This window comes from Eulemur rufifrons, chromosome 8 (assembly GCF_041146395.1).
Source record: "Eulemur rufifrons isolate Redbay chromosome 8, OSU_ERuf_1, whole genome shotgun sequence".
Taxonomy (NCBI): domain Eukaryota; kingdom Metazoa; phylum Chordata; class Mammalia; order Primates; family Lemuridae; genus Eulemur; species Eulemur rufifrons.
Window position 1 is genome coordinate 31,323,899 of NC_090990.1, and position 20,737 is coordinate 31,344,635.

At 43.5% G+C, this 20,737-nt stretch overlaps 1 protein-coding gene across 3 annotated transcripts in view; it reads left to right on the forward strand.

Annotated features, from left to right (window-relative positions):
* The first annotated feature begins 528 nt into the window (after window positions 1–528).
* The window catches only part of SZT2 (SZT2 subunit of KICSTOR complex), a 50,820-nt gene continuing 30,611 nt past the window's right edge, over window positions 529–20,737 (forward strand). For 2 of the 3 annotated variants that reach the window (XM_069479805.1, XM_069479806.1), the window contains exons 1-7: window positions 529–579; window positions 10,189–10,314; window positions 10,621–10,794; window positions 11,082–11,252; window positions 16,261–16,392; window positions 17,140–17,281; window positions 17,678–17,784. In XM_069479805.1, coding sequence (XP_069335906.1) covers window positions 553–579; window positions 10,189–10,314; window positions 10,621–10,794; window positions 11,082–11,252; window positions 16,261–16,392; window positions 17,140–17,281; window positions 17,678–17,784 — 879 coding nt within the window. In that variant the 5' untranslated portion in view covers window positions 529–552. Of the gene's footprint in view, window positions 580–10,188; window positions 10,315–10,620; window positions 10,795–11,081; window positions 11,253–16,260; window positions 16,393–17,133; window positions 17,282–17,677; window positions 17,785–20,737 lie in introns of all 3 variants that reach the window. The other variant, XM_069479804.1, reaches the window with a different exon arrangement.

Below are 20,737 nucleotides of genomic sequence, written 5' to 3' on the forward strand. Positions count from 1 at the left end.
GGACGGGGCCGCAACCAACCCACCACTTTCTTGAGCCGTCTTCTTGGACTGAATCTCAGCCTTTCCAAATTACAACCTAATCCCTTCCTACACGCAAGCAAGACAGTGCTGCCTTCTCCTTCCAAATTTAGCCCGAGTCTGTCTCTCTCCTGTCATCTGGGCTCCATTCCCACCTCTCATCTGCACCGCTCCCTCTTCCGTTGGCCTCGTCCTCCATCCCACGTTCCTTATCAGCCACGAACTCTGCCCCCTCTCAGTGCCAACTCCTCAAGCTCCGCAGCTAGCCCACTCTCGGTCCCTTCACCTGAAGCTAGCTAGCAACTAGTAGGCCCAACGCAGCTCTCACCTGCATTGCGGCGGCCGTGCAAAACACCTCCTCTTCCGTTTTCCCAGACGGCAAGCGCCTCTGAGAGGGCTTCGTTCACCAATCAGAAAACTTGGAACTCGGCCCTCCCACTCACTTCCGGTTCCTGTCGTGAGCCGAGGTAGCCAGGTCAGGGGTCAAGAGTGGAGTATTCTCACTGGCCCGGGCCGGCGCGGGAGGGCTGTGTGATGGCCTCGGAGCGCCCGGAGCCGGAGGTGAGGGGCGGGCGGGCACAGCGGTGGGCCCCGAGATCCTAGGGGGAGGGTCCGGCCGGCAGGGGTGGCATTGGCCTCCTCCGGGTCTGGGGGTGGCCGGGCCGCGTAGCTTCTGCAGGGACCAGCCCAGCACTGAAGGCCCAACAATCAAACTTCCTCCCGCGGTCCGCAGTTTCCTGGGGGGCTGGAGGAGAAACTCTTCACTTTGTTTTGGTTTTTTTTTTTTTACTGAAATTTCATCCGCGTCGCCGACTCTTTGGCCTCATGATAGTGGTATTAACAAAACCTGTATTTTGATTTCTGTTGCAGTTTGAGTGGGCAACACGGCAATAGACTGACTTTGCTGGTTTCTGCATTTCTTCAAGCATTGCAATGCCATAAACAGCATGGATTAATTTAGTCCTAACGCTCATGCGTTTGGAAAAGCAGCTTTAGTTTCGTGAAAAAGCATTTGATTGGAACTGAAAGCTCGTTCCAATGTTGGCGCTGTTATATAGCTAGCTGTATGTGTAACCTCGGGCAAGTCTTTTAAGTTCCTGGATCCTATTTCCTTCTTTATAAAATATTTGTCTTAGAGTGTGTTGTGAGGATCACATGTATCAAACCAGAAAAAGCATATGAGGTACTCTTTAGAAATGCAAAGGACCATGCAAGGAACTTTATATACATTGTGTCATTCAGACTCGTGCAAGAAAGGTGGCAATATCCATTTTCATTTACAGAGAAGAAAACTGAAAAGTGAGAATGGTTAAGTATTTTACCCAAGTGCTACTTAGCTGGGGAGTAGCAAAGTTTTGGATTAGAAGATCTGAGCATAAAATCTCAGATTTGGGTAAAAAAAAAAAAAAACACGACAAGGAGAGGTGCTCAGTACTATGAGAGAATAAACTAGTAGGTGGGAAGGTTGAGGGATGTGTATAATGATACAAATAGTAGTCATTACTTATTGGAAACTTAACTACATGCCAGGCATGATTCTAAGCACTTTACTGGTATCAGTTAATCCTCTCAACCCTCAGAAGTGGACACTATTATCTAAGGTTACACAGCTAGTAAGTATTAGAGCCAGGACTCCAAAACAGGTAGTCTGGCTCCAGAACTTGTGTTCTTAACCATAATGTTTATGGTACAAATAATAAACTAGCCACAGAATGGTAAGTCTTCAGTTCATTGGAATTTGGTGTGATAAGACCTAACATTGAATATGGTTGTAGGAAACTATGCCTTATTTAAAAAAATCAGACATGTTCACAGGTGATAGAATAGCCCATGCATCAGAAACATTGATATTAAGAAGAACCGTGAAATAATTTGGAATATATTTTATTATGGATTAAAATGAGAGGAAATGGAGGGACGTTGTGTGGAAATGCAACATCCCTTTATGCAGATAGTCTAAAATGGCACTGTCTTGTAGAAATCTAATGCAAGCCACATATGTCATATTAAATTTTCTAATAGCAACATAAATTAAAAAGAAACAAGTGAAATGAATTTTAGTAATTTATTTAACCCAATATTTCTAAAACATCATTTCAACATGTAATAAATATAAAAAATTATGAGAGATTTAGCTTTCTTTCTTTGTACCAAGTCTTTAAAATCTAGTGTTGTATTTTACACTTACAGCACATCTCGTTTTGGACTAGCAACATTTCCAGTGCTAAGTAGCCGCACATGATAGTGGTTACCATATTGAACAGTGCAGGTCTAAGGTAATTTCCAGTCAAGGTACAAAATGGTAGGAGTCTCATTCAGCCAAAAGTTAAGCATTCATTACGTTCTTGATTTACATTTCTGAAAATTTTATCAGAAGATAAAGAAAGTGAAGAGTTCTAGCCCTGGGTGTAATAAAGTGACTTAATTTTAGGGTTGTTAGGATCCCAAGAGAGAAAGATTGGGCATAGTCAGATTTAGGAAATCCTTCATTCATCAGATACTTGAAATATTTTATGAGTGTTGCTGTGGACTGAGAATTGTGCTAAGTATCAGGGTGGATACACAGCAGTGTAAGACAGACATGTTCCCTATCTTTATGGAGTAAACAAGCACTATGATAATAAGTGCTATAAAGGAGTGAGTGAGTGTATTTAACAGAAGTTCTTAACCTACTCTTTTAAGAAGAGGGGGTTTATGGATCAGGAAGACTTCTCAGAGGAATGACATTTAAGCTGAGGCCTGAAAAATAGGTTATAAGAAGAGGCAAAAACATTACAGGCAAAAGGAATGGTTAAGATCTTGAGGTGAGGAGGAGCTTGGAGCCTTCAGAGAACTGAGAAGAAGCAACTCATAGTGTGACAATGAGAATAATTAACACTTACTAAATTATCTAATACTCATAAAATTTTCATAAAATAGACACTATTATTATCCCTGTTCCACAGATGAAGAAACTGAAGCACAGAAACTCTAAGTCTCTGTGCCAAAGCCAAATAGTTACTAAGCAGCAGAACCAGCATTTGAGCCCGGGGGCTCTACCACTAGAATGCATGTTGTTAGCTGAAGGGGGGGATTGCTGAGAGATAAATCTGGTGAAGAAGATACAACTAGAAGCCATGATAGAGGTAGGACTTTGGTGTAAAGTGGTAAGGAGGCTTCAGCCAGTTTATGGGAGAAAAATCTACATTATTTTGTGGGAATCTGTTAACAGAAGACAGCACAAGGTTTAGTTAGACAGCACAAGGATTAGAAAAGGCTCAAAAAATAATTTAGACCTTAATCACAAAGGGACAGTTGCAAAAAACAAAATAAATTAATGAGATGGACTGTGTTTCATTCATCCTGGTATACGTGGTATATAGCACAGTGCCTGGTAATGTTTTATTCATTACAAATTGTATAAATGGTATGTAGGCCTCAATAAATGTTCCAAAGAATGATAACCTTCCTCTGTCCTGTTCTGACTCTCCTGTTTAATTGCAACATCCCTATGAAGATATTCTTATCCACATGTTATTAGTGAAGAAACCAAGGCCTGGAAAAATTAAGTAACTTGTCCAAGGTCACTTAGATAGCAAGTAGTAATAGAGTCACATTAGAATCCAGGTCTCTGACTCCAAAACCCTGCTTTATCTTTGCCAGACTACTCCAGGAGTATCGTACATCAGACTCAAAGGGGATTACTGTTGGGGACTTGAAGCTCCATGTGAGTGCAGATGCTGTGAGAACCAATTCAGGATTCTCAAATGTTAATCTGGAAGAACCACTTGGGGAGTTTGTTAAAATGTAGATTCCGGAGCCCCATCAACTCTAAATTCAGTTGGTCTGGGGTAGTGCCCAGGACCTGAATTGGCATTTTAATAAGCACCTCAAGGTGATTTTGACACAGCTGGTCCTTGGATCCCACTTTGAAAAACACTATTCTAGCTCCTTAAATTATTAAATCTTCTGGTTCTGATACATTATATCTTGAAAGTAAAAACTTAAAGATGATGGGTTTTTTTTGTTGTTTTATTTTTTTAGAGACAGGGTCTTGCTCTGTTGTTTAGGCTGGAGTGCAGTGGTGCAATCACAGCTCACTAACCTCGAATTCCTGGGTTCAGGGAATCCTGCCTCAGCCTTCCAAGACGTGTGCCACCACACCTGGATAATTTTTTTTATGTTTTGTAGAGATGGGATCTGGCTATGTTGCCCAGGCTGGTCTCAAACTTCTGGCCTCAAGCCCTCCTCTTGCCTTGGCCTCCCAAAGTGCTGGGATTACAGGCATAAGCCACCATGCCTGGCCTCAAAAAATGATGTTCTGAAAATGTATTTGTTGATTTTGAAGGATGATATGTAAGGGGAAATGCTGCAAGAGTGCTAGGCAAATGTTAGGCACATGGTTTCAGAAAGGTGGATTCTTTAAGAACTGATTGATGAACTAGATTTCATTTTGGCTTTGGATAGTCCATCATTCAAAATAAGCTTCAAGGCAACGTGGAGAAATGAAATCTGTACAGTAGTGAAATTTAATGGCCTGCTAATAATTGGAGGAAAGCTTTCTAATAGCACTGTGTCTCCCATTTGATATACCCCTGTTCCCTCCTCACAAATCAAACCCTGCTCTACCTTCAGCATCATGTTCTCCTGAAGTACTAGCCTAGGCCAGGTTACTTTGTTACTTGTTGTCATAGAACCACATTCTTATCTCTTGGAGCACTTATTCAGTTTGTAATAATACAATAATTAGAGTGATTATTTGATTAGTGCTTTTGTCCTCTATCCATTATAAAGTAAGTTTTATGAGAGCAGGGAATACATATTTTTGCTTTCCATTGTATCCTTAGGATCTTGCCTAGTGCCTAGCATGGAGCAGGCTCTCTATAAATTTGTTGACTGAATGAATGAATGCATGCTTACTTTGCCTTTGTCCTTTTTGGAGTTGGATGAGGACCAGATGGCATTCTGATCAAATTAGCAGGGAAATTAAGCTGGAGAGATTTACTAGAAGGAGCAACATTCTAAGCTTCACAATAGAATAATAGACTGAATTTATCCAACGTGATAGAACTAATTGAATAATTTTATGTGTCCAGAAAAGCCAGCTGCATAAGTACAGAATGAGGAATGTATCTTAACAGCAGCACAAGTGAGAAAGTCATGGAGGTTTCCTGAGTCAACAGTATGGTAAAGCTTCAAAAAAAGCAAATATAACCTAAGAGAATCTGAATTTGTGACCTTACTTGGGTATTATGTTCCATTCTGGACCCCTGTTTTAAGTTGAAAAGTAGACCAGCCTGAGTTTATGCATGGGCATGTAATGTAAGATGTAAAATAGGAAACTTGAAACTGTGCCATTTGAGACATATTTAAAGAACTCAGAGATGTTTATTCTGGAGAAGCAAAGATTCAGGGCTGTCATCACATGTTTGATAAACTCTCCTTTGGCAGAGTGTCAGGCTTTCTCTGTGTATCTTTAGGAGGTAAAATCAAAAATGAGTTAGATATTTTCAAGAGAACAGATTTCACGAATGGGTCAAGATATTGTCAGGAAGACAAATTCTGGCTCTGTGTGAGGACATTTCCAAAAATGCCAACTGAATGGGGATGAGTACAAAAAGCTGAAGTGAATGGCTATGCAGGACTTCTTCCAAAGACTGACTCAAAAGAAGCAAAGTAAACAGCAACATCTCGTTATTGCTAATATGTGCATTTATACAGAACTTTTTACAAGGTGCTTTTTACACATCATCAGGGTAGGTGGTGGTATTTTATGTTATAGAAGAGGAAACTGGACTCAAGCCCAGAGTCTCAGCTATCAAATCACGCTTTCTTTCCATAACACTGTTCTTCCTTCTAAAACATATCTAATGGCACCTAAAGCAAACCGTTAGAACCTCCGCTCCTGCTTCCCCCAGGATTCCAGAAACAGTAAAAAAAAAAAAATAAGGTAATACTAGAAAAGAAGATACTAATGACAACCTGGTAAAAACTTTTGTGGAAGCAAAGGAAAAATCCAAACAGCAGAATAGGTTAATTTTTTCATCCATCCTTGAGGAAGGATGGGAACTCCTTTTTTGTTTTGAAAAACGAAAAACAGATGTTGATAAAAGATTGAAAAACAGGAATCATCAGTAAGAAATTAAGAACATAGCTGGAAACAGAAGAGCGTAAATATAGCATGTAAGAGCAATTTCCCTCATTCCTACATTCATTCAACAAATATTATTTGAATACTTAATATGTCTTAGCAATGTGCTAGGTACCAGGGTTACAGCAAAGAACAATATATAGACTTGGCCCCTACCTCCCTGGAGCTTCCAGACTTGTGGGAGAAACAAACATTCAAAAGTATGCAAATGATTAAACTCTGGTAGGTGCTTTGTGAATGCCTAACAAAGGGTCCTAACTTAGTACAGATAGTCATGGAAAGGTTCACTTGTTAAACCCAGACTTGCCAAGTTTTTAGTCCTAGATGATGGGGTGACCAAGTGCCCCAACTCTGTCCTTATAGTGCTGACCCACAGACATGTGCTGGCCCCCCCTTTTAACTCTGGCCCAATATGGGCCAAAACACTTTCCTTGGTTTTTCCTTGCATAGCTGAAACAGACTGGCACTTGAAAGAAAGTTTTTACTAAATACCAAGAACAAAAGGAAAATAGTGTCTATACTAGCATTAAGATGATCTTACCTTGAGAAGAGTTGTACTAATTATGATTAGTTTTAAGTGTCCAGTTTGCTTTGTTTCTTAGAACATAAGGTGAATTCACTTATTTAGCAAAATTTTATTGAACATCCTATGTGCCAGGCACTGCACTAGGCTCTGGGGATAAAATAATAAAAGGACAGCTAAATTAGGATATCCTTCCTGTTCTGATGACACTCTGAGCCCCAAACCATCCTTTTTTAGATAAGAACTTTGGAAGGATCCAGCGTAGTCAACACATACTGTCATACCCACACCAGCTAAGTCAAACATGAAGGAGAGGTTGCCTGGTTTATGAGAGTATCCCTGCCCCCCACCCCAAGACCAAGGGTCAGAGAAAGAAAGGGCAAGTAATTGCAGTGATTTCCTGCCTTAGACACCTTTTCTGGTTTTAGGAGTGTGGCAATGAGAGTGTACAGTTTGAGCGGACTTTTTGAGGGGGAGGAGTGTTAAGAATGATAGTAATAACTGTCTCTAGTTTTCTAGCTAACTTGAAAGTCATTCAGCAACATACTAGCTTCTAATTCTACCTTAATCATCCTTGACACCTTCCTTTTTGTTACTTTCCTCCTATGTCCTTTCTTCCAATTAATCACCAGTTCTTGTCTGTCCTATCCTAAAGACCCCTTGAAATGCAACTAAGCTCACACTTTAGTTCGGCTGACTTTTGGGTTTTTGGCCCCCTCCTCCAACAAGACTTTCTCAATGAAAGGCAGTGATGGTTTTGCATTCTAGCATTGTCTTGCATTATCTCCTCAAGGACCGCTCTTTTTTTTTTTTTTTTTTTTTTTTGAGACAGAGTCTCACTCTGTTGCCCAGGCTAGAGTGAGTGCCGTGGCGTCAGCCTAGCTCACAGCAACCTCAAACTCCTGAGCTCAAGCGATCCTCCTGTCTCAGCCTCCCGAGTAGCTGGGACTACAGGCATGCACCACCATGCCCGGCTAATTTTTTCTATATATATTTTTTAGCTGTCCATATAATTTCTTTCTATTTTTAGTAGAGATGGGGTCTCGCTCTTGCTCAGGCTGGTCTCGAACTCCTGAGCTCAAACGATCCGCCCACCTCGGCCTCCCAGAGTGCTAGGATTACAGGCGTGAGCCACCGCGCCCGGCCAAGGACCGCTCTTAAACAGTTCACCGAATGGCTACTTTGAATAGCTCTAGTCTAAGCTGCTATCATCTCCCCTGGTCATTAGTGGGTCTTTCTGAATCACATTGTAGCCAGAGGGAATTTTTTAAAAAGCAGATATGATTACTGCCTTGCCGAAACCCCTCAGTAGTTTGACCTTCGGCTTAGGGTAAAATCCAAAATCTGACCAGGGCCCACCTCAGCCATGTTGGGAAGCAGTATAGAGAGTGGTATTTCCCAAAGTGTGATTTTTAGATGTTATGGAGACAACAAAAAAATAATATGGACTCACAGGATATTGATGTTTAAATTGTCTTTTTGTCTTTCTATGTCAAAGCGTCCTTTCAGCTTATTGCCCCCATCATGTTCCTTTTAACTGCTCTAAATCTTTTCTGCTTTTAAGTCCCCAGTTTGATCCACTTGTTACTCTCAGTAGATGGGCTTTGCAGTGCAACAGGCCTTGGTTTGACTTCTGACCCTATGCCCACTTCTTAAGTTAAATTTCTTACCTTTTCTGGACCTTGGTTTTCTCCTGGCAAATGTTTTATTGTGAAGATTCAATGAGCTTACTTATAGACTCTAGCATAGTACGTGGTAATAATCTGTAATTGTTAACTATTATTATGTTCTTCCCAAGTACACTGTGCTGAGCACTTCATATGCATGATTTCCCTTGACGCACATAACAGCACTTAAGATTGGTTGTTAGGATTATCTTCATTTTACAAATGAGGACACTGAAGCTTAAAGAGGTTAAATACCTTTTCCACAATCTCACAGCTAATAAGAGGCTGAATTGGGATTCAAACCCAGGCTGGATCTGAAATTCTTGCACTTAACTTCTATGGAGTACTATTGGATATACTTCAGGTGCCCCACAGATGCGAGTTCCTCCTCCTTGCCTTCTACTGTCATCCTTGCCGTTTCCCAGTGCCTGTTTCTGTATCTTTTTACCCTTGCCTTCGGTCTTGGAGAAGAAGAAAGACTTTCTACATCTTTAGTTGTCTGCACTCTTCTCTGACATCAGGCACCCTTCATTATTGCTTTTCCAGGGCTATTTCCATCTCCTCTCCCTGCACATTTCCCCATTTTGGAAAAAAAAATTAATCACTTCCTTTCAACATTAAGTTTCTCAATAGACAGTCATTGACTTATGTTTATTTCTCCTCTACTACTTGCTCTTCAATTCTTGCAACTTGATGTTCTTCCCCTCACTAATCAGGGACACAGGAGGAGAAATTTGCCATTTATCTAGAATAAGCAAGAGTAAGGGAGTAAGGAATGTTACAGATAAAGATTAATCAGGAAGAGACATTGGGGAAGTTCAGACCAGATGAGCTTTATTTTCTCTGTGAACAGTAGGCAAGTTTCTATGGTGGGAGTGAGGGGGTTAAGGGATTGGAAAACCTGTGAGGAATAGGAAAGGCTTCTGACCAAGGAGAAGTGGAAGGACTGGTGAAGGCCTACTAGAGTTGGTACCACTGGTAAAGTGACACGTTTCTTTCTGTCAGAGTGCAGCTGCCATGGTATAGGTGTGAGTGAGGGGGAATGTCGGATTCATCCCAAGATAAGATTTGGCAGGGCTTGTGCAACGGAAGGAAGAGGACATGGGCAAGGGAACTGCTGCTTGTTAGAACATTGTTAAAGTGACCACCCATGAAGCATTGGAAGGCAGGAACTAGAGTGTTGACAACTGAGAAGTGTGTGATTAGAGACTGACCCACAGAAGTTTGGTATTTTTTTTTAAGAGACAGGGCAGTGGCATGATCATAGCTCACTGTAACCTCACCCTCCTGGGCTGAAGCAGTCCTCCCACCTCAGCCTCCTAAGTAGCTGGGATTACAGGCATGAGCCACCGTACCCAGCCAGAGGTTTGATTTTGAGGTATTCAGTAGGCTTGCCATTCACTCAGTGAAGACTGCATCAGGGCCTGCGGTTGTCAGGATTTATTAGGAGCAACTGCCTGGCATTCATTTAATGTGTCAGGGACTTATTAAATATCTACTCTGTTGGAAGCAATTTGCCAAACACAGGGCACAAAAATAGAATAAGACTTAATTCCTGTCCTCAAGAGCATACAGTTTATAGGAGAAACTCATACAAATGCTTGTGGAAACATAATATAGAAATATTACTTCATCTGCATAAGGGTCTGTATAGGGCAAATGGGAACAAAGTTGAGAATTGGCTCCCTGGAAACACCTTGCGTGGAGGTGGGGGTAAACTTTTCACCTCTGCTGCCTTGCCTCTCACATACAGACTGGGATATCCTTGAGCAAGTTACTTGCACAGTGATCTGTATATTTTAGGAACTCAGTGCCATTTTTTAGATTCACGAATGTCTCTTTGTCCCCAGGTGGAAGAAGCTGGGCAGGTGTTCCTGTTAATGAAAAAGGATTATCGAATCTCCCGAAATGTTCGCCTGGCTTGGTTCCTCAATCATCTGCATCAAACTGTGCAGGCTACACCCCAGGAAATGCTGGTGAGGTCCAGAGACAGGCAGGATATAAGGGGCTGGCCCAGAAGGTTCTGTTCTTTAGGAGGGTGCTAGAAACAGGAGGGGAGACTAACTCCAAGGGTTCTAAGTCAGGGAGGGGCAAGTGGCTTTGCCCACGAGATGATGAAAAAATTTTTAAACAATTTTTCTCCATAGTGGGGGAAGGGTTTATGGTTGTGTTGAGGAAGGTGGAGCCAGTGGTGTGACATTTTGGATGCAGAAGGCAGATGCTGGGAAGAAAGGGGTGACTCTTTTCTGACCCTTTCCTTTTATTTTCATCCTAATTGTCAGCTTCAGTCTGAGCAGGAGTTGGAAGTGCTCAGTGTCCTGCCGCCTGGGTGGCAGCCAGATGAACCAGTGGCCCCAAGGCCATTCCTCCTTGTACCTTCTACCCAGGTCACCTTCCTGGCTTGGCAATATCGATTTGTCATTGAGCTGGACCTTAGCCCATCTACTGGTATTGTGGTATGTGGTTGGAGGGAGACCGTGGGAAGAAAAGATGGGGTGGAGGGTGAGGAAAAGAGGGAGAGGCCTAGGGGAAATGAAAAATGATCCCAACCTGCTATTGTAGAAAGAAGACAGGCTTATGAAGGAATGGTGACAGATCCCATTCCATGTGTGCCACTGTATTTGTGGGTGTGATCAACCATAAAATAAGGGTCCTACTGACCCACAGAAGCTGCTTGTTTCTGCCCTCTGCTTAGGGCTGCCTTTGGACTTCCTTGAGAGATCTTTCTCTGCATTCCCCTCAGGATGATTCCACAGGAGAGATCTTGTTTGATGAAGTTTTCCATGCCCTGTCTCGCTGCCTGGGTGGGCTGCTTCGGCCCTTCCGAGTGCCTGGATCTTGCATTGACTTCCAGCCTGAGATCTACATAACTATCCAGGCCTACTCCTCGATCATTGGCCTGCAGTCCCACCAGGTATTGCTGCTTCTCTCTGAGTTTGTACCCTCAGACCAAGTTTCCCAATGTCCACTGACCAAGCCCTTATCCTATCTACTGTTTGTCCCCAAAGTCCCTAGCTCTGCTGGTTTCTTGAACCCATTTCCTAGTCATCTCCATGGTCTCTCTCCCCTTGAGAAGAACCAGTTCCTCTGGTCTTAAAAGATCTTCCCATAGGCTTTAGGTCAGTTGGTATTGATTGGACAAACACTACTCTCACCACTCCTATAAATCTCTTTGGTTCTGGCCACTGGATGTCTATTTTCCCTGATCCCTACCTCCTCTTTTGGTTCTATCAGAGGTTCGCTGATGTGCTGGCTCCTGATAATAACCTCAGGAGATGGTTTTTTGGAATAGTTTCATGATTTTGAAATTTAGCTAATACCCAGAATCATAATTTCTTTCAAGGACAGAGGAGGGTCATTTTCTCTGAGGGCTCTCTGAACTGTTGGGTATAATGCTAACCACAGAGGTAATTACAGGGCTTATCCAACACCCAAGCAGGCTATCACAAGACACTCCTTTTGAGCAATGGCCAAGTCTATTACTGATATATCTGTTTTTGGCTTAGATAACCATTGGCCCAGTTTTCCCTCATCTGCTTTTAACCATCCTCAACTCATTGGTAGGGACTTGCTGTGATTATGTCCCTGCTGGCTACATTGTCACCTTAGCTATCAAACTGGCTTTAAGAGTCAGGGTACCAGGAACAGCATCTGAGAGTCTGAAATATACAACAACACAATTGGTGCATGCCCGTACCCCAGGCAGGGACTGCCAGCCCTCTAACCCAGTTTAAAGTGCTTTCCTAGTATGGCTGTTAGTAATGTGGGTTGTGGGCTACATCCTGAGACAGGGGCCAGGCTTTGCAGTTACTCATAGCCAAGGTAGGGAGAGCATGGGTGTTAGGTAATCACTCAAAACTTGGTACAGTTTAGCAAACACTGAAGCCCGATCTATGCCGGGCCTGGGCTAGGTCCTGGAACAGATATTGAGGAGGTAATTGCAGTTGAATGTGATGAGGGCACGGATAATTTCTGACTCAGGTGCTATGGGGGCATGGAGAGGGAGCACCCAGCCAAGCCCAGGGCAGTGACAGGGGATTCTTTCAGACAAAGCAGCATTTGAACTGAGTCTTGAAGAAACAATTGAGCTTAACTATTCAAAGAAGGGGAAATGGGCTTTTCAGGCAGAGGGACCAGCACGAGCAAACACGATGTTATGAAAACTGTGCTCTCAATCACAGGTGTTTTAGGGAACTACATATTATTCAGTTTTGACAGTAAAGTTTGAGTGTTGGGAGGTGACGGCAAGGAGGAGACTGTAGACGTAAGTGCAGGCTGGTTATGAAAGGCAGTGAATGTCCTGCTAAGGACTTTGCGCTGTGTTCTATGGGGGAGTGCAGTGCAGTGGTTAAGAGCCCTGGATCTGGGATCACTGTTTACTGGTTATGTGTCCTTAAGCAAGTTACTTAACCTTTCTGTACATCTGTGTCTTTTCTCCAGAATGAGGATGTTAACAGTACCTGTATTATATGGTGATTGAATTAACACATGTCAAGCACTTAGAACTCTGCCTGCCACGTAGAAGACATGCGAGTGTTCGCTATTACAACAATTAGCCAGGTGGTAGGGAACCGTTGAAAGTTTTCAATGGACAGTAATAGGATCAGATTTGTAGGTTGTGATGATCACACTGGTTTGTGACCAATGTGGAGGATGGACTGGGGGACAAAGTCTGGATGTGGGGGGAACAGGTAGATTATTGCAGCATGGGAGAGAGGAGGAGGCCAGAACAAGGATAGCAGCTGTGGAGAAGGAGAGGATTTAGTCAGTGAAGCCCCCAGCATCACTTACCAGTCCTGAGCCAGCCTCGTGTTCTCTGTAGCTCCCTCAAGATATATCCTGCTGCTCTTAAAAAAATCACATTTATAATACATGTTCATTGAAGGAGATTTGAAAAATACATTAAAATATAAAGAAAAACAAAACTAATCTATACTACAATGCTCAGAAATAACTGTTAGCATGGTATAGAATTCCTTGTAGTCTTTTGAGTGTTTGTTTATCCTCCCTCACCACCATCCCTTTATCCAAAGAGAGGGAGACACATCAGGCTCATTCCAGACGTAGAATTTTATGTCCTGCTTTTTAAACACATAATATGGGCATTTTTCCATGTCAGTAAATATTCTTTGAAAATCTAATTTTTAATGGCTATTTAACTATTTTATTACGACATATTTAGCCAGCCCCTTGTTATTGGCCACTTGGGTTGTTCTGAGCAATACAGATATGAGCATCTTTCTCACCTTTTTATGCCTCCAGTTCCTGCTACTTTGCTGATTCTGCTTTTCTCCTCAAAGGCGTGTAGAGTGGGATAGTGTCCCACTTTCCCTGTTTTGACCGTGCCCACCCTATTGGGAATAGGAAGGAAAGAAGTAGTTGTTCCATGCGGGGAGGGGTGGGCAGGGGGGCCAAGCTATAGGAGTACAGTGGGGCAAGAGGACGAGTTCCAGAGGGCCACCACAGTGCTGCCAGGCCTGCATGCAATTTTTAGGATAGGGGCACTTACCGATGTTTGAAGTAGAGGAAAGGAGCCCATGGAGAAAGAATGAAGACATTAGAGAAAAGATCCAAGATTAGATGAACAGATTAGCTGTAAGAAAAAAGAGAAGGAAGAGGCATTTTAAGAATGAGAACAATGGTAGGTCTACTTGAATCTGTTTAAGGTATCTCCATATTGTTTTCCATAGGGGTTGCACTATTTTACAGTCCCACCAGCAGTGTATGAGTGTGCCTGTCTCTCTGCATTCATGCCAACATGTATTGTTTTGGGACTTTTTGATAAAAGCCATTCTCACTGGAGTTAAGTGATATCTCATTGTGGTTTTGATTTGCATTTCCCTGACAATTAGATGTGTCGAACATTTTTTCATATGTTTGTTAGCCATTTTTATATCTTCTTTTGAAAAATTTCTATTCATGTCCTTTGCCCACTTTTTGATAGGGTTGTTCGATTTTTTCTTACTGATTTTCCTGAGTTCTAAATAGATTCTTGTTATCAGTCCTTTATCTGATGTGTAGTATTCGAAAATTTTTTCCCATTCTGTAGGTTGTCTGTTTACTCTCATGACTGTTTCTTTGGCTATGCAGAAACTTTTTAATTTGATCAGGTCCCATTTATTTATTTTTGTTGTTGCTGTGATTGCCTTAGAAGTCTTCTTCATAAATTCTTTGCCTAGGCCAATGTCTGTAGGAGTCTTTCCTACATTTTTTTCTAGAATTCTAATAGTTTCCCGCCTAAGGTTTAAGTCTGTTATCCACTGTGATTTGATTTTTGTGAGAGGTGAAAGCTGTCGGTCCTGTTTTAGTCTTCTGCATGTGGCTATCCAGTTTTCCCAGCACCATTTATTAAATAAGGAATCTTTTCCCCAGAGTATGTTTTTGTCTGCTTTGTCAAAGATTAGATGGCTATATGAGGATGGTTTTATATTTGGATTTTCTGTTCTGTTCCACTGGTCTGTGTCCCTGCACTTGTGCCAATACCAAGCAGTTTTAATAATCACAGCCTTGTAGTATAGTTTGAAGTCTGGAAAATTAATACCTCCCATTTTGTTTTTGTTGCTTAAAATTGCTTTTGCTAAACGGGGTCTTCTCTGGTATCGTACAAAGCGTAAAACAGATTCAAGTAGACCTACCATTCGATCCAGCAATCCCATTATTGGGCGTCTATCCAGAAGAACAAAAGTCATTCTATAAAAAAGACACTTGCACCCGAATGTTTATAGCAGCACAATTCACAATTGCAAAGATGTGGAAACAACCCAAATGCCCATCAATCCAGGAATGGATTAGCAAAATGTGGTATATGTATACCATGGAATATTACTCAGCTATAAGAAATAACGGTGATATGGCATCTCTTTGGTTCTCCTGGAGAGAGTTGGAACCCATTCTATTAAGTGAAGTATCCCAAGAATGGAAAAATAAGCACCACATGTACTCACCAGCGAACTGGTTTCCCTGATCATCACCTAAGTGCACATTTGGGAATAACACCAATTGGGTATCAGACAGAGGTGGGGGCTGGGGGGAGGGGATGGGTGTATACCTACTTGATGAGTGCGATGAGCACTGTCTGTGGAATGGACATGCTTGAAATTCTGACTCGGGGGGATGGGGGGGGCATGGGCAATATATATAACCTGAACTTTTGTACCCCCATAATGAGCTGAAATAAAAATAAATACATTGGGAAAAAAAAAAAAAGAATGAGAACACAAGTAGATGTAAATATTTAGCAAACCTTGAGGGTGGTTTTCAGAGTTGGAGAGTAGTACACCTGGGGGTTAGGGTAAGCCCCCTGGGGTTAGGGTAAGCGGGGAGTTCCTATTGCCTGGCTTCCTTTGTCTCTGAAGAGGGTGATGGGGGTGAGGAGTTAATCTGCTCAGGGTAAAGGGAAGGAAGGAGCATTTGTGGAGGGAATAAGAAGAGGATTTTGAGTTTAAAAAAGAGAAAAAGTCTAGAACAGCCTCTGTGCGCAGTATGCTTAGAAATTTAAAAAAAGAAAATTAAAAGGTGTGAGTCAGAATAAAAAAGGCTTTGCCAGTCTGAGGTGGAGCAGCTTGTAGACAACATCCTGTAGCCCAAGATGGACGAAGCCGGCAGGTGTTACGGCGCCCCCGCGTGGAGGTTTGGGGAAGCCCAGTGAGGAGGATCATTGAGGAAAGTTGTAACCCTGGTGAAAGTGCCTCATGCCTGGAGGCCCTGAGCAGGGACACAGTGGACCTGGGCTGGGGACTGATGGAGTAGATGATGTGATAAGGGGAACTGGCCGTGGAGCCATACCTTAGATCCTGGTTGGATGGGAAGTCAGGATCACCTAGATGCAGCTATGGAGAATAAATAGAGCAGAAGTATACGGTCCTTTGCCTTCCTGACCATCCTGTCTCAGTCCTTGTGCTTCTCATCCTTGTGCTTCTCAGGTGCTGGTACAGGGCTGCCTCTTGGACCCTTCCCAGCGGGAGGTGTTCCTACAGCAGGTGTATGAGCAGCTGTGCCTCTTTGAGGACAAGGTGGCCGCCACGCTGCAGCAGCAGTATGAGCCCCAGAGCCAGGTATGTGGGAGAGAAAGTGGCAGAGGCAACTTAGAGGAGCAGCTAAGGACACAGGGCAGAGAGGGGGAGTAAGCCGAATAGACAAGGGACAGAGAGCAGAAAGGGGCTAAGAGCCAGGGGCAGAGTGAGCCAAGGTGCTAGTGAGTGTTCACAACGGCTCCCTGTTAGAGGACTACTCAGATACACTCCCCCAAAACACAGATTCTTGCTGGGAGAAAATGCGAAGGCATTTTTTTTCAGTGCTGGATCTTCTCCCTCAATGGATCTTCTCCCTCAATGGATCTGAGAAGGTGATCGTGAGTGACTTTGATTTCTAGTTAGCATTTTGTACAATCAGGGATAAAGCTGCTTGGGCTCAGCTAGACTGCCCTGTCTTGTTACTTTGGGTACCCCAGAAGTAGCCAGGCAAATGGCAGTTCTGTGTGCCTGATGACTAGTAATGTAATTTGATTGATGTATAAAATATTTAATAATGGTGATGGGAAAATATGGAAAGGGGCCCTTATTGGCAAAGGGTAGAGAAGCCTGGGTACAGTCTGGCGCTTCATGTGGTGCTGAACTCTGAGGGTCAGCATCTGAGCACACCCTGGGGAGGGAGCACAGTTAGGACTCAGCTGCATAGTAGGGGGCTTGGGGTCCTCATAGGATTAGGCCTGTGGCAGTGCTGGCCTGTAAATTCTGACTTTTCTGTGGATGGGGCAGCAATGCCATCTGTCCCACTCTATGTATTCTGTAACTTAGGGCCAGGCAGAGGACCAGTCCCCAGACTCAGGGGAGCCACTGGGCCGGAAGGTGGGAGTCTCCATGGTGACAGCTGATCTTGGGCTGGTCAGTATGATTCGTCAGGGCATACTGGCACTACAGTTGCTACCTTCAAACTCTAGTGCAGGTCAGTAGAAGGAACATTGGTGGGATTGGGGAAAGGGATTTGAGAAGGGTGGGGGATCAGTGAATATGGGGATTCCAAGGAATCAGTGGGCCCCAGGGAAGGGGATCTGTTTCCTTTTTTGCAAAATGTAAGTCTGTATTAGTGCATATTCCAGTACCCTCAGCTCTGACAACCATCCAGGACCCTAGAGGGAAGGAATAGAGCTTCAAGGGCATCACTCAGGGGAGATTGTGATCTATCACTCAGGAGGAAGAAGTAGGAGGAGAGGGGAGAAGGAAAGGTGTTTCAAGTTTATAAAACACATTGGTGGGCAGACACTGAGCTCTTCCAGGCTCTGTCAGTTGTGACATTGGTCTTGCCAGTGTCTCCAGGTCTGTCTGGTGTTCCCTGCTCCAGGTATCATCGTGATCACAGATGGAGTGACCAGCGTCCCTGATGTTGCTGTTTGTGAGACGCTGCTGAACCAGCTTCGCAGTGGCACTGTGGCTTGTTCCTTCGTGCAGGTGAGGACTTTTTAAGGAGGAGGAGAGAGAAGTGGGATGTCTCACAAAATTGGGTATGGCCAGTTGCTTTCTTGCAGGTAGTGATTTCCCAGGTAAAGTTGATGACATAGTTACACGGGGGGAAGGAGTCATGTCTAGAACAAGGTAGGTGGCAGTGGTGGGAGAGGACTCTCATCTTTGTCCTCTTTCCTTAGGATTTGGGAGCCATGTTATAGTAAAAAGAATGCACAACTTGAAATCTGTTCCAGTCCAACCTCCCCCAGTAGATTAGTCATTATTGTTTTGGGTATGAGGGTCCAAAAACCCAGCTCCAACTAGCTTAAGCAAAGGTGGGGAGAGGTATATTCATGGAACTGCAGCTAGTTTGGGGTGATGGACTGTAGGGTGTGAGGCAAAGAGCTATGGGAAACAAGGCCAGAGGGGTAGGCACAGGCCAAAGTGTGAAAAGCTGGTTCTGCTGTATTAAGGAGTTTAAGCATAACTCTGAGGGTGTTGCAGCTGTATAGACGGAAAGTCACTAGTTGGGTTTATGTTCTCCTGAGGCCACTCTTGCTGCTGGGTGAAGGGCAGGAGTGGAGGAAAGGTGGCTGTTAATTGCAGTGGTCCAGGTCAGAGAGAGTCAGGGCTTAAATTAGGGAAATCAGGGGTAAGAGGATTGAGAAAATGAAGAGGTAGAGTCAACATGACTTTATGATTAGCAAGATGTGGGTAGGAGATGAGGGAGAAAGAGGGGTTAAAGATGTCTCCAGGTTTCTGACTTCAGTGATGATTGGATGGCAAGCAGAGCAAACAGGAATAGAAGCAGCTGGGGTGGAGTGAGGACGAGATGATGAATTCAGGTCTGTGCATGTTGTGTTTGAGGTGCCTGTGGTTCGACACAGTATAGCAGGTAAGGACATCGCCTATACAGTTAGGCATGCCTGGTCTGAATCCTAGCTCTGTTTCCTAGCTGTGTGACATCAGGCACATCACTTCTCCTCTTGGTCAGATTCATTTGTAAATGGAGGTTGTAAAAGTACCTACATCACTGGGTGAGATATGCATTTAAAGTAATTAGCATAGTGCGTAATTACTTAATACATTGCTGCTCTTCATAGCAGTGAGCAGTTGAATATGCAGATTCCAATGCGCAGGAGACGGCATTAGTTCAGCTGAGAGAGATTTAGGATTTGTCAGGCTACAGAGAGTAATTGAGAAGAGAAGAGGGTCCCAGAAGAACTTTGGAGAACACTAATTTTTTTTTTTTTTGTTGAGACAGAGTCTCACTTTGTTGCCCAGGCTAGAGTGAGTGCCGTGGCGTCAGCTTAGCTCACAGCAACCTCAGACTCCTCGGCTTAAGCGATCCTACTGCCTCAGCCTCCCGAGTAGCTGGGACTACAGGCATGCGCCACTATGCCCGGCTAATTTTTTCTATATAGATTTTTAGTTGTCCATATAATGTCTTTCTATTTTTAGTAGAGACGGGGTCTCGCTCAGGCTGGTCTCGAACTCCTGACCTTGAGCAATCCACCCGCCTCGGCCTCCCAGAGTGCTAGGATTACAGGCGTGAGCCACCGCGCCCGGCCGAGAACACTAATTTTTAAGTCTTTCATAGAAAGAGGGCCCAGCAAGGAATGAAGACTCGGACAAGAACCAGGAGATTCTGGTGTCAGAGAAGTTAGAGTTTTTGGAAGAAAGAAGTTGTTAACACTGTGAGAGGGAGCAAAAATATGAAGTCAAAGGAGAAATGAAAAATGCCCTTTAATGATTAGAAGGTCACAGGGATCTTTTTCAGAGTTTGATTTCAGTGAAGGGGTGGTAAGGGAAATGATTGCAATGGACTGAAGAGTGGATAGAAGAGAGGAAGTAGGAACAAGTGTTGACACAAGAAATTTGGCTGTTCAGATCAAGAGGGGAGCGAGAAAGAATGGTAGCCAGAGGGAAGTACAGGATAGCAGGAGGGGTGTTTCATTCTGTTTTGTTTTCTAAGCCAGAGACTTAAGCATATTTCTAAGGATCTGTGGCAAAAAAGAGTTTGAAAATAAGGGAGCCTGGTCGAGTAGAAACAGACTGAGAGATTCTTTTGGAGCAGACACCATGTCATTTCTTTCTGTATGCCTGGAAGGTAGAAGTGAGATGCAGATGAATTCTGCCAAGGGCCTCTGATTTCTGTCTGAAGTAAAAGGTGAATGCCATGAGGAAGGCAGGCCAGAGTTGGGAGGAAGAAACAATGTTGAGGACAGCCATGAAGGACTAGCTGAGTTGGGGGTCATATGTTCTGATGTCGTACCAGCCTATAAAACTATATGGTTTTCTCCATTTGGGCACCATTGGCCAAGTATAGAGGTTGTGACCCCAGTTGGGGTTTTGAGGTAGAAGCAGAAAAGAGTGAAGAGGGCCAGGAATTTGAGAGTGATGCTTATGAACTTGCTTGAACGTAGGGTCCAGACTGGGTTGAGGAAGGAGGGTCTGGAAAGTGCAGATAGACGTGGAGAACACAAAGGTTCAAGGCCTGGTAGTCTTATTGAGGTCAAAGAGCAGCAGGAGGACGAGAGTGGCAGGAAGCTAAAGGGATAGCGTGTTGCATAATCACTGGAATGTGGCAATTTGAAATTGCAAAGATGAATTTATTCCAAGGAACAGTATGTAGCCAGTGGACAGGTGTGTGGAGCAGGGAGAGTTACTGGGGATAAGAGGTGCAGAACTGAGAAGCCAGGGAATTGAGTCATTTAGAGTAGGTCTGCAAACAGTTTCTGCAAAGGCCAGCTAGTAAATAGTTAAGCCTTGTGGGCCATTTGGTTTGTCACAACTACTCAGCTCTGCTGTTGAAGCGTGAAAGCAGCCATAGACAACACGAAACCAAGTCAATGGGCTTGGCTATGTTCCAGTAAAAGTTTATTTACAAAAATAGATGATGGGCTAGATTTGTTCCACAAGGCATATGTAGTTTGCCAATTTCTTTTTTTTTTTTTTT